The 13443-nt window shown below is 40.5% G+C and overlaps 1 protein-coding gene across 2 annotated transcripts; it reads left to right on the top strand.

The window, feature by feature from the left end:
• The first annotated feature begins 422 nt into the window (after positions 1–422).
• Positions 423–13148, top strand: Spc25 (SPC25 component of NDC80 kinetochore complex). 2 transcript variants are annotated; one of them, XM_037204853.1, is made up of 7 exons: positions 423–552; positions 1406–1555; positions 1657–1722; positions 5869–6015; positions 8058–8162; positions 10242–10340; positions 12461–13148. In XM_037204853.1, the coding sequence occupies exons 2-7, from the start codon at positions 1417–1419 to the stop codon at positions 12583–12585; spliced, it is 681 nt and encodes a 226-aa protein (XP_037060748.1). In that variant the 5' UTR covers positions 423–552; positions 1406–1416; the 3' UTR covers positions 12586–13148. The 2 variants fall into 2 exon arrangements, with proteins under 2 accessions (XP_037060748.1, XP_028737795.1); XM_028881962.2 differs by having other exon boundaries at positions 423–599.
• Positions 13149–13443: the final 295 nt, after the last annotated feature.

Below are 13443 nucleotides of genomic sequence, written 5' to 3'. Positions count from 1 at the left end.
TAAACACACACAAACAGAGAAATTAAATAAGTAAAATACTCAAGATAAAGCAATGTTAGAGAAGCTTGGGAAGTTCAAAGAGTAAGTTTTGGTAAATAGTTTGGTAACTTTCAGGATGTTGCTGCCTAATCAATCATAACTGGAGTCAGTTCAGGAATATTTTGTCATTTCCAAAATTAAATGAGTACAAAAAGTGGGGTATATATTCCATAAAAGAATGCAGTTCGATTTCAATTTTTACATTTTTCTTCCTCCTGTGGCAAGTCCCTCTTGCTGTCTCAGGACAGACCCAGTCCCGAGTCTGTCTAAGACAAAAACTACGAACCCCAGAATGCCCTGCTCCATAGTTGTCCGCGAGAATCCCCCAGGTCGATATCAACCAATCGTTGCAAGGGGAGCCTGTGCTGCCAGCCAATCAGAAGGCAAGTAGACTGGCGGGTAGCAGCGGTCCAGAGTTTGAAATCGAAAGTCTGCGCGACTGAGGAGCGGCTGGCTGGTTCCTGCCGGACCGTCGGGTCTGGGGTGAAGACGGTGGCGTTCCTGGCCGCCCAGGTCGGGGAGCCTTTCCGAAGGGCTGTGGGGCTCGCCGCTGGCGTGCGGTGAGGGAAAGGGGGCCTGGGCCTGCCGCCGTGTGTTGGAACGTGGGCCTCCGCTGTTGGCCGCGGGGTTCGGGTTGCGTCATCCGTCCGTCTGGTCCCCGCCTCCCCGCCCCCTCCCACCTCATCCGCCAGGGGTCTAGTGCAAAAAAAAAAAAAAAAAAAAAAGGAGACGGTGGGTCCCCCAACTTCTTAGGGTCTCCTTGCTTGCGATTAGATGCTTACAAGTTGACTGACACCAGGTCCTGTTAAAAATGACTTGGAAGGGTCACACAACGTATTTTGATACTGTTTTTCCCTTCCTCACCTCCCTTCATGCTACGCTCAGAATAGACTGATGCTCTTTCACCACACTTAAGCCCAAGTGGCTGGAGTTATCCTGTTGCTAACTACCGGACTGTTGATGGGTTTTGTTGTTTAATTTTTTTTTTTTTTTTTTAAAGACAGGGTCTGTCCTGGAGCTCTCTATATTGACCAGGCTAACCTTGAACTCAGATACCCTCCTGCCTCTGCCTCTTTAGTGCTGGGACGAAAGGTGTGCGCCACCATGCCCTGCTGTTTTTAATTTATTTAAACAAGCTCTCAGGTATTTCAGGCTGGGCGTGGATTTTGCTGAAGATGACCTTTAACTCCTGATCCTCCTGCCCCAGCTTCTAAATGCTGGAATTATTGTCTGCCATTATGCTGACTGAACTGTAGAATCACTAACCGTTCGTTCCGTAGCAAAGCCAAACTGTGGGCATATACTCGATTAGAATATGTGGCTTGTTTGGTGTCAGTAACAATTCTGTGTGTGCTCTGTTTTGCAGTGCCTTGCACAATGTTGGAAGACGAACTGGCACTCTTCGAGAAAAGCATAAATGAATTTGGAGATAAGTTCAGAAACGGCCTCAGTGATAATCCTAGTCAGGTGCTGGGTCTTAGGGATGCCTTCAAGGACTCCATTAGAGCGCTTTCAGGTACCGCACTTAACTCCCAACCGGCTCATTTTGCCGTTCTTATTTACTTTCTACTGTCACTTCAGTGGAGTTGAAATTTCCTATTGTAATTTGCCTTGCAGAAAAGCTGTCTTTGAAACTGAAGGAAGAAGAAAAGATGGTCGAGACGTTTCTGGAATATCAAAATCGTATGTGAAAAACTACTAGATCAGTTTTTAGATTGAATGTCCTTATCGTGAAACCTTCACACAAATGAGACAGTGTAGTAAGTGTTCATACATTCACATACATGCATACACACATGCATCAAAATCCTATTCTCGTCACCAGCTTAAAGTTGAATATCTTTACACCTTCCAGTACCATGAATTTTTTCAGTATTATATTTGAATGCTATATGAATGACATCATTGTATAATGTATTCTGTCTTTTTTTAATTAAGCAGTGTATGTGTATGCTTATGTGTAAAGGCTAGCCTTTAAAAAAAAGTTTGTTTTCACATTGGAAATCCCAGCCAAGGAACCTGGAGTTTCTTGGGACTTTGGGGTCTGGTTAATGTTCTAATAACCACCACTCTTTACCTCTCATTTCTATAGCTCTCCAGATATTTCAATACTGGATCTGTATCTTTTATTGAATCCTCATACATAAGCCATAAACCTGGGACCATGGGTCAGACTTCCATAGAGACATTTGGTTTAGGGACACCATGTTTTAAACACTTAAACTGGAAAACCCTTGCAAAACACACAGTGTGAATACAGACACACACACACACACACACACACACACACACACACACACTGTGGTTGAACAGAAATAACAGTTTATCTAAGGTCAAAGAACATTTTGAATATTTGATTGCTCTTGCCCTGGATTAAGGAAACTGCATAAGGTATACTCTTAGATTTTAGTAGAGATAAAGACAGGGAGACCATAGTTAAAATGTTAAAATATATTGTAATACTTGCAGTGATAATGGAATGCATGCCATGTGGGTATAGGCTCTGAAGAGCGTGATTTAATAAGTTGCAGAATATTTAATAACTAACCCTTAGTTCCCACAGTCTAAGCTGTTTGCACATTTTAACTCAGTCCTCACAACTTTAAGACATGTAGGTTCTCTTACTGGGTTTTTGTGAGAGGTTTTCTTTGGTGGTTTGGTTGATTGAGATGGGACATCACTTTCTTTATAGCCCAGACTGGCCTAGGACTTGTGGTCTTCCTTCTTAGTCTTGTAGCCTCACCTTGCTGAGTGCTAGGATTACAGGCACTGCCACACTCTCCTTACCCTTGTTTTTAAAAGAGAGAGACTTCTGTAATAGTACCCTAGCCTTGAATAAATTATATAACTATGAGGTATTTAGCAAGGGACATAGCATTCAGTACTTTTATATTCATTTGAGTCAGATGTGAATTATTTTACCTGTATGTTGAATTTTGTAGCCTTTCTCTTTGATTTGTTTTAAAATCAGATCTTTTGCCCTCATAGTTAATTTTGTAATTTTGTACCTATAGACGCTACTTTTCTGATTTTATAAGATTTCATTTTGTCTTTTAAGTATTTAGTAAGTTCAGGATTTATTTCGACTCCAGCACTGCTTAAAGAGAGTAATCTATCCTCTTGATGCTGGGTTTATATTTTTCTTGTCATACTAACTTCCTAAATACACCACAATTGCTTCCAGGGTCCTTGTTTCTCTGAGTTGCATATTAGTTCTTTAGTACTTTAGTACTGGGGTCAGGTGTATCTATCCACTGGGAGTACTGTGTCTTACAGGGCAGTTCTGTTCCTTGTTAGTTTAATAAGGTCTGTCACAGCTCCTTATTCTCACCTGTGTATTGTCAGATGGATTTACTGGCTATTCTTGTCAGATGGTCTGAGCCCGCAGTAATGTCTAGACTCTGGGAAGTTCTGATACCTTAGTAGTGTTTAGAAGAACAGTGTCATCTAGAATCCAGCTCAGCTATGTGTTTGAAACAAGTTGTAGTTCTTTCTCTACAGAGACTGTTTTCTTCATGTGGATTATTGTGTAGTTGTAGATGATAATTTGTTTTTGCCATGTTAAAAATGTGGACCCCTGTGGTGGTATTGTGTTCCCCAAAATATTGTGCACCCTAATAAACTTATCTTGGGTCAGAGACAGAACAGCCACTAGATACAGAGGCTAGAAAATGGTGTCACTCACGCCTTTAATTCTAGCATTCCAGAGGCAGAAATCCCTCTGGATCTCTGTGAGTTCAAGGCCACATTGGAAACAGCAAAGTGCGGTGACACACACCTTTAATCCCAAGAAGTGAGCTTTTAATCCCAGGGAGTGATGGCAGAAAGCAGAAAGGTATATAAGGCGTGAGGACCAGAAACTAGAAGCTTTTTGGCTGGTTAAGCTTTCAGGCTTTGAGCAGCACAGTTCAGCTGAGATCCATTTGGATGAGGACTCAGAAGCTTCCAGTCCGAGGAAACAGGATCAGCTGAGGAATTGGCCAGGTGAGGAAGCTGTGGCTTGTTCTGCTTCTCTGATCTTCCAGCATTCACCCCAATAACTGGCCTCAGGTTTGATTTTATTAATAAGACCTTTTAAGATTCATGCTACAGACCCCTCTATATAGTTTAAGAAATAGTGGCAGAGTTGGCACAGAGGCACCTACCTATACTACTTGGAAGGCTGTCACAGGAGCATTGAAAGTTCAAGGCCAGTTTGAGCAACTCAGTAAGACCCTGTCACAGGATAAAAATTTTAAAAGGGCTTGGGGGTGTAGTTTGGGGGTATGGAGTGTTTGGTTAGCATTTTTGAGAGCCTGGGTTTAACTCTAGTACAATAAAAAAAATTCAGTAGGAAGAGTAGGTACTTCATTTATATATAACATGTTTTCCCAGTACCTGCTTATATGATACATTTTGCTAATATTTTATCTTCATTGTATCTAACCATATTTACTTTTAGTGGATTGTTTATATATATATTTGTTTTTGTTTTACGTGTATGGGTATATTTCCTGCAAGTATTATGTGTGTAATACATTCATTCAGTGCCCTTGTGGGCCCAAAGAGGGCATCAGATCCCTTGGAAATAAAGTTACAAATGGTTGTTAGCCTCCATGTTGGTCCTAGGAACTGAATTCAGGTCTTCTACAAGAACACAAGTGCCCTTAACCGCTGGGCCATCTTTCTAAGTCCCTGAATTTTTTTTTCCCTCGAGAGTTTTGTATAATAGTTTGGGGTCATACTTACCCCCTCCCCCAGCTCTCCTCAGATTCACACCTGCTTCTCTCCCCAACTTTTCTTTTTTCCAAACCTTCAAGACTGATTTGTACTACCCAAATATTTGTGGATGTGTAACTTTCTGTGTAGTGGAGGATGACCTCCTGCCTCTCCCTCGAGTGCTGGGGTTACAAGTGTGCACCATCATACCCAGTTTATGGGGTGCTAGGGATCAAATCCAAGGCTTCCTACATGGTAGGCAAGAGCTCTACCACCTGAGTTATACCCCAAGTCCCATATGTTAGTAGTTATTAGGCTTTATGACACCTTTTTGTGTACAGCTGTTTGTGTGTGTATACATGTGTGCATACACATTTATAAGTGCCGTGGTGCATGTCGGAGGTAAACAGACAATTTACAGGAATTAGTTCCCTTTTCACCATGTGGGATTGAACTCAGTGGGCTTGGCAGTGAACACCATTCCCTCCCGAGTCATCTCTTGGGTGCTGTCACTGTATTTTAAATAAAACTAGCTGTGAGTGGAGACATGGTAATGTCTGCTGTGTTTTAGTTTCAGGATTATGCTAACCTTGTAAGATTTGCTGATCTTATCACCATTTTCTTCTGTCTTTAGTAAATTCCAGAAAAACTTTCAAGGCATTAGAATTAGCTCTTTCTGCAAAGTACCATGAAAAGCTTTCTTGTAGAGTTGGGCTATCTTCTGTGGTTGGCTTTACTTATACACTTATTTGGAACTACAGGGGTCATGGTCTTCTCATTTCCTATTTTGTCAATTAATTTGGTTTTCTTAATTTTAGAATCATTTTTTATTTTAAAGACAACAAATAAAGCAGATTCTCTTTTAACATTTATTTTTTTGAGTCATTCAATATATTTATCAATCAAAGTACTCTTTATGCTAGGGAGATAGAGGCCGAGGGATTATGAGTCTGAGGCCAGCCTTTGCTACATAGTGAGTTGGAGGCCAGCCTAGGTTTACACAGGCTCTGTCTTCAAAACAAAATAGAAAAAGAATCTGTTAGTCTTAGGAAAGGCAGTGCTTTTTGTGTTTTTCTTAGTTATAGGTCAGAGTAGGCCGTATGTATTTTTAATGCCATTTGTTTCTTACAGAGCTCTGTAAGCAGAATAAGCTTATTCAAGAAAAGAAAGATAACCTGTTAAAGATGATTGATGAAGTAAAAGACAAGAAGCAGGAATTGGAAGTGCTGACAGCAAATATCCAGGACCTCAAGGAAGAATATTCTAGGAAGAAGGAAAGTGAGTTTGTGGTTACATTTAAAATAGTTGGCTGAATTTCAAAGGCAGGATGGTTCACGGCTGTATGCATCTTGCTGGCTCTACTTCATGTCTAAATAAATGGATAACACTTGAGGGCACAGCCAGCCCAGCATCTCTGCTAGGTGTCACTTAATCAACCAAGTGGCCTTGGTTTTCTTTTTGAGACGATTGTTTTACTTAAAAGGCTTTGTTGAATTTCAGTTACAACCCAACCCTCATGTCATTATTACTCTGGTTGTAACTGAAATTGGACAAAGCCATTTAGTATCTTATGTAGTCTGGACAGGCCTCAAGTTTGTAATGAAGGATGCCTTTGGACAATCCTCCTGCTTCCACCTCCTGAGTGCTGGGATTATAGGCATGCTTACCATGCTGTACCTGTATTGAAGAATCCTTTGAAGGACTTAAAAGGATTCAACAAACGGCCCATAAAATCTCTGCCAGGCAGTTAGTGCGCAGACTCACAACTGGTGAGAGTACAGAGACTGTGTGGCTGCAGTGCTTGTCCCTAAAAGGGTCGTCTAATCCCACATACCCTCCTCCTGCCGAGGCTCAGGGAGCATCACAAGGAATGGAAGACCCAGAGCTTGGGGAGGAGTACTGTGAAACAGTTTCCTGGACATGACATGGCCAGGGCATGGACATGACATGGCCAGGGCATGGACATGACATGGCCAGGGCGCTCTGAATTCTCAGCAGCCGTGGTTCCCTGCGTAAGCTGGGTCAGTCAACATATGAGAGGACGAAGAGCCCGTGAGACCCCGCCCTCACAGGACTGCTGACAGTGTGGGCTGGGGAGACCCCGCCCTCACAGGACTGCTGACAGTGTTGGCTGGGGAGACCCCGCCCTCACAGGACTGCTGACAGTGTTGGCTGGGGAGACCCCGCCCTCACAGGACTGTTGACAGTGTTGGGGAGACTCTGCCCTCACAGGACTACTGACAGTGTTGGCTGGGGAGACCCCGCCCTCACAGGACTACTGTTGACAGTGTTGGCTAGGGAGACCCCGCCCTCACAGGACTACTGTTGACAGTGTTGGCTAGGGAGACCCCGCCCTCACAGAACTGCTAACAGTGTTGGCTGGGGAGACCCCGCCCTCACAGGACTGCTGACAGTGTTGGCTAGGGAGACCCTGCCCTCACAGAACTGCTAACAGTGTTGGCTGTCTCAGTGGAGTAACTGCTGATAACTCAGCCCTTGCTCCTGCAGGAAACTCCCTTAACCTTGGCAAGTGGCAAATGCAGGACGTGAAAGTGGGGGGGGGGGGGAAAAGGGAGGGCCCTGTTGGGAAGAAGCAGGGTTTCAGTAGGAGAAAGATAAGACAGGGTAATAGGAGGTAAAAAGAAGGAAAATCCATGTGGGGTGTGTGTGTATGTGTAAAACTGAAAGTATAAAAAAGATTCTTAATCTCTGTCTGGTTTATAAACACTCATACTACAAAGACCCTTTCTGTAAAAACTTTCATATTCAAATAAATGCTTTATTGAGAAAGGAAATTTACTGGCCTACAAACTCTTCAGATCTCTTGGAAATAGCAGTTTGGTTAGTGCTTTCTTTTACAGAGTTCTCATCCAAGACTAAATTGTGCACTTATACTTCTCATCTGCCATCTATTAGTTAGACTTACTTGTTAACTTTAAAATAATTGTAAACCAGCATGAAATAAGGCTGAATTCTCATGGGAAGCAGTTATGCCTAGAGTAAAATATCTTTCCCATGAAGCAATTAGTATTTATTTGTCTAGCTAGCAAACATCCACAACAAGCAACAATAATAATAGTGAAATCTTTTTTTAGGCTAGTTATACAAGTCCCTGGCCTGATTTCTGTATCTCAAGCTATATTTTTTCTTTCATCTTGAACAGAAACCCCTTTTGTTATTTGTTAGTTAGAAACTGAATAAATATAAACAGATGGATATGCCTGGCATAGTTTTTTAGTAGTTTTCAAGTTTCTTAAAATTAATTCAATAAGCCTTAAACTGAGAGTTACCTGAGATATCTAACGCTTTTTAAATTGTAGCCATTTCTACTGCTAACAAAGCTAATGAAGAGAGATTGAAACGGCTGCAGAAGTCAGCGGACATGTATAGAGATTGCCTTGGACTAGAAATTAGAAAGATTCATGGTAAGTTTTTTGCTGTAACTGGTATATAGATGATTAGAAAAGGGGGTATCTAGAGAAGAGAAGAATCTAAGAGGTATTTTCAGCTAAACTAGTAAAGACAAAGTTAGGTTTCTAGAAAATAGGCCATTTTTAATCATCTAAATATAAGTTTTGGTTCATTTATCTAGGATTCTAATGAAAGTGGTTGACATGGTTGTCAAAACACCACCACCAAACCATACAAATATGTCTTGTTTCACTGGCATTTATATCAGCTCCAGTTGCCTTAAGAATGGTGATTTGTGAATGCTGGTGTAATTACTCCTTCTATTAATGTAGTGTGATTTATTCTATCTTTTATCAATTGGATTGCTATGAGCAATTGAATTATTTTTCTAGCTTTAGAAATAGTGCATATACTTTGTCACTTGGGAGGATCCTTTCTCAGAGGGGATTTACTCTGTTAAAAAGCACATGAATATTTTTATAGCTATTATATACGTACGTATATGTTAATTGGTTATAATGGGTAGTATTTGGGGGCTTCCCAAGATCACCATCAGGCTTGGTGAGTCACTGAGGGGACTTAGTGTATGTACTGGCCTTCCATAATTCATGGGGAATGTATTTTAAGACATGTAGTAGATGCCGAACGAGTTAGTTGTGAATCCTATGTATATTTCCTCTGCGTGTGCATATTTAAGATAGCTAAGTTTTTACATTTTATGTATTTATTGTATTTTTGAAGTCATTTGTTGTGTGTGTACATGTGTGCCATTTGTGTGAGTGCGTGTGTGCTATTGCACTCTTTGGAGGTCAGAGAACAGCGTGGCAGAATCAGTTCTTCCTGGGTTCTGGGGATTGAATTCAGGTCACCAGGCTTAGTGGCAAGTGCCCTTCCCTGCTGAGCCATCTCAACACCATCCTTCCCCCCTTAGCTGTGTATTTATTGTTATTGTGTGTTTATGATGGCAGGAAGGGCTCAGTGTGTGTTTGGAACCAAGTAGCATTCTTTATCATAAACTGGCATATGTAAAGTGTTTCCCTGACCTGTGAAAGCTGGTCAAGCAGAGCAGTTGACCAGAGGAATGGATGACAACAACCTGCTGTCTTTAAGAAGAGAGTATCAGACGTGAAGGAAATAAAACTGACAAGCTGGTGTCCACTGAAGATCGATATCTTGCTTGGTGGCCTGGCAGGGGGAGGTGCCAACTCACAAATGGTCACAAAAGTACTCTTTGCCTATTGGAGACTAAGAGAAGTGCCCTCTTCTGTGTACTCGGGCAGAGAAAACCCCAAAATGAACCCTTTGTTTTGTTTAACTGAGTATATTACCAAATCTTCCCTTGGCATGCACATCCTTCCCAGTACTATTAACAGTCTAAATCTGGTGTACTGACAGTTACTTCATTTTGAAGTTGCATGTAAGATAAGTCTTTCCTAGGTTTCTGACGATTCCTTTTATAACTAAGAATTTTAAATAAGATTGCTTAACTTTTTATGCTATAGAAGAACTAAAATGTGTATGAATTTATATGTTGTGGCAGCCAGGAATATACTTCTTTGGCAGCATTTCAAGGTTTTTCGTTTTGGTTTGGTTTTTTTTTTTTTTTTTTTTTTTTTTTTTTGTCATAAAGTAACTAGAAAAATATAAAATGAATTCATTTCACAATATGGGTTTTATTATAGTAAGACACATAGAATGTAAAACTAAGCTGTTTTAACCATCTTAAAGTGTATAATTCATACATTAATTACATCTAAAGTGTTGTATGACCATCACCAACCACTATGGATTTCTATATTTTTTTTTATCACCCCAAACATAAATTTTTTTAAAAGCTCCCAGTAGCCTTTATTTTTTTTTGTTTCTGGGAGTTTATCTTATCTGTTCTAGCTGTTTTATAGAGTTGAATCGTGTAGTATTTGTTTTTCTGCTTCTTAGCATTGTAGTTCCAAGGTTTGTCCATACTGTAGTTATGTAGAAGAAGTTCGTTCCTTTTTATGTCTGGGCAGTGTGTGTGTGTGTGTGTGTATCTCCACTGAGAGCTTTGGTATTCTAAGTATTCTCATATTAAATGGTTTACTCTCTTTCTTCAGGTGATAAACTGCAGTTTATATTCACTAGTATTGACCCCAAGAATCCCGAGAGCCCATATATGTTTTCCCTGAGCCTAAATGAAGCTAGGGATTATGAAGGTATGTCTTCCTGTCTCTTGCTTGTGTTTAGGACCACTGCCCTCACTGTCATTTGACTCATAATATTATAAAATAAGGAAAGCAGTGTTTGCACATGCTGTTTCCTTTTCAGCATTTCTTCTTGGGGTACCGTTCGCTACAGGGTGTGAGAGTAGTTTGGCCATGTAGATTTATTTAGGGGTCCTAAAAAGTAACACCTCTCCAGAATGACACAGTGTCATGGGGACTGAAAACTTGAGACCAAAGTTCATTGTATTTCATATGTAAATTTGATGACCTTTGCAGAGAACTTTAACACTGTGAGTGGTAGTATGAATAGTTTAGTCATTGTCACTTTGTGTAAAATAATCAAAATATGGTAGTTTATTTTTCTCAAAATATTTTTAAAGGCTGTTTCATCCTGAAAAGTTTTACACATTCACAGTGTAGGTTAGTTACTGGTTCTGCAGCAGGTCAGAGAGTCATTCGTTTATAGGGAATGTATGTGATTGCTAACAATGTGAACACTAAGCAGGTAGAAGTATGTCTGTACCTTTTTAATTCTTCTAGTCCTTATATTAATACACTTTAATTTGTTGGTGTTCATAAAAATGATTCTCACCTGTGATATCATTTCATAGCTTGTATAGCTGGCAGATAGATAGTACCCAGGGTGCTGCTTGGCTCTGGGGCCCTGGTGATTCACTGTCATCTCATAGGATTCAGATTTTGAGGATCATCATTCACAAACTATTTGAGGATTTTCTCTTTAGTAATTGTCTTTTAATCAAATGAATACCGACTGTCAAAGAGCAAACCCCAAGAACCTGTTCCCTAGTTTCCACTTTTCTCTAAGTTGTGTATTAGTACATAGTCTGTTGGTGATGGCTAGTGTGAATTGTCCACCTGACAGAGTCTAGAGTTACCCGCCTGCTGTGAGTCATTATCATGACTGTGTTAACTGGGGTAGGAGGACCCTATGGTAAGTGATGCCGTTTCCTGGCTGGGAACCTGAGCTGGAGAAATAGAGAAAGGGAGCTGAGCATGTGTGCATTGCTCTCCACTTCCTGATCACCAAGAGACCAGCTGCTTCCAGCTTCTGCTGCCTTGACTTCCCCATGCTTGATTGACCTTTGAACTGAGGGCTGGAATAAGGCCTCTCTCTTGTAAGTTGCTTTTATCAGGTATCATATCCATTGTAAAGAAAACTTAAAGATACTCAGAATGTTTGATAGTGTATTAAAATGATACTCAAGAATACATTTTGAACCAAGTACTCTATTTCTCAGTTGTGGTCCTATCCAAGCAAACTCTACCAAAGCCAGAAAGCTAATGTGGTCAAGTTCTTCCTCCTGAACAAAGGAGGTGATTGATGTCGAAAGACGGGATCATTCCTGGGCAACTCTCACTGGAGATTTGCTCTGTTCTACCAGTGTGTGCAGCTGACATGAGGATCACTGTAACTTGTGACTTTTGTCTCTTTTAATTAGTGGACTAACTACCACTCTTGGAACAATAACCTTGTTTCCTACTGACTTCCATTGTACTTGTAAAAGTCTTAGATATTTCTTTCAAAAATCATAAATTACTAAGAATTGGCATTGAGGCTGGATGTGTTTGCTCTTGCCTTCAATCCCAGCACTTAAGAGGCAGAAGCAGATGGATCTCTGTGAGTTTATGGTCTAAGTAGAATTCCAGGCCAACCACACCTATATAGTGAGACCCTGTCTCCAAAAAAGAAAGGAAAAAGAAAAAAAGGATTGTCATTGAAAATTGTGCTTTTTTTCATATTGTGGCAAGAAACTTAGAAGTCAGACTACAGTTTTACACAGAAAATGACTTCTGATAGTTAAAATGTATATATGAAAGACAGTGGAAAGAGCTCAGTGTCACTCAGCGCTCAGTCTCTTGGATTCCATGCTTAGATTTAAGGTGGGACTGTAGTACTGACAGTTTGAGTACTTAGGGATTAAGCAAAGGAAAGGGCTAAAAGATAACTATAAAATTCAAGTGTATTAGTTTATGCTCAGAGCATTTTAGTAAAGTGTAATTATCATTCAGACAGCTTAAAGCCTATGTTAGAAACACTTCGACACACGTACAGAGAGCCCTCATTTAAAGCATCTTCTCTTTTCTTCCAGTGTCCGACTGCTCGCCTCATCTTGAGTGCCTCGCAGAATTTCAGGAGAAAGTCAGGAAGACCAACAATTTTTCAGCGTTTCTTGCTAATGTTCGGAAAGCTTTTATAGCTACGGTTTATAACTGATGTAGAAATAGTAGGTGACAGTTTGTTCTACTTTGTTATTGTATATATCCTAAAATAATTTTCACCTCTTGCCCCTCTGTGGTTCTTCAGTGTTTTTGTATGGTATGAAGGAAACTAGAGTACGTCATTCCAAAACATGCCCCTTTGGCTTAACACTTTTGAGCTAAAAACAGTTAAACAGCAACAGAGTTGGAAAACTGCTGCGCTCAATTTTCCTAAACACAGGACCTAAAATGATAAAGGTGTCTGGCTTCATACCCACAAAGAAAGATGGAAGTTAACTGCTAAAGAGGGCTCTTACTACTTCAGACATGACACCGGAAATGGACAAGCTTGCTTCATTAACTTATTCCTGTAAATGTAGTCTCCATAATTCCCCATCTGTGGAAGCCAAAAGCCAAACCTGCTGTCTGTCTTGTCACTTTGTCTGTAAAATCGAACTGTTCTCTGTTGAAGATGCTCTGTAAATGTGAGTTCTAAGCCTGTTTGGAGTTTTTTGTTTGGGCTCTCCTGTCCAGTGTGCATGCACATGTTAATAAACTTGATCAGTTTTCTCTTGTGAACCACTTTGTAACCATCTCTTCAGTATGAATATATGAGGATTGAAGGGAAATGGTTTCCTCCCTCACAGGTATGTATCTGTAATTATTTTCATTAAAGTCTTAGAGGGAAATTGATAAAGTAAAACATGCCCTTTAAAAACTAAAGCAAAAACTCATGAGATAACTTTGGTACAAGTACCTGCCTCCAAGCCTGATGACACAGGTTTAATCCCCATGACCCACATATTAGGAGGGAGCTGACCCCCCAAAATTGCTACTTCTGTCTGTGTCATGGCATGTGTGTCTGCATGCATGC

The sequence above is a fragment of the Peromyscus leucopus genome, chromosome 4, assembly GCF_004664715.2.
Source record: "Peromyscus leucopus breed LL Stock chromosome 4, UCI_PerLeu_2.1, whole genome shotgun sequence".
NCBI lineage: Eukaryota > Metazoa > Chordata > Mammalia > Rodentia > Cricetidae > Peromyscus > Peromyscus leucopus.
Note: the sequence above shows the minus strand (reverse complement) of the source record. Positions and strands in the feature narration are given on the sequence as shown.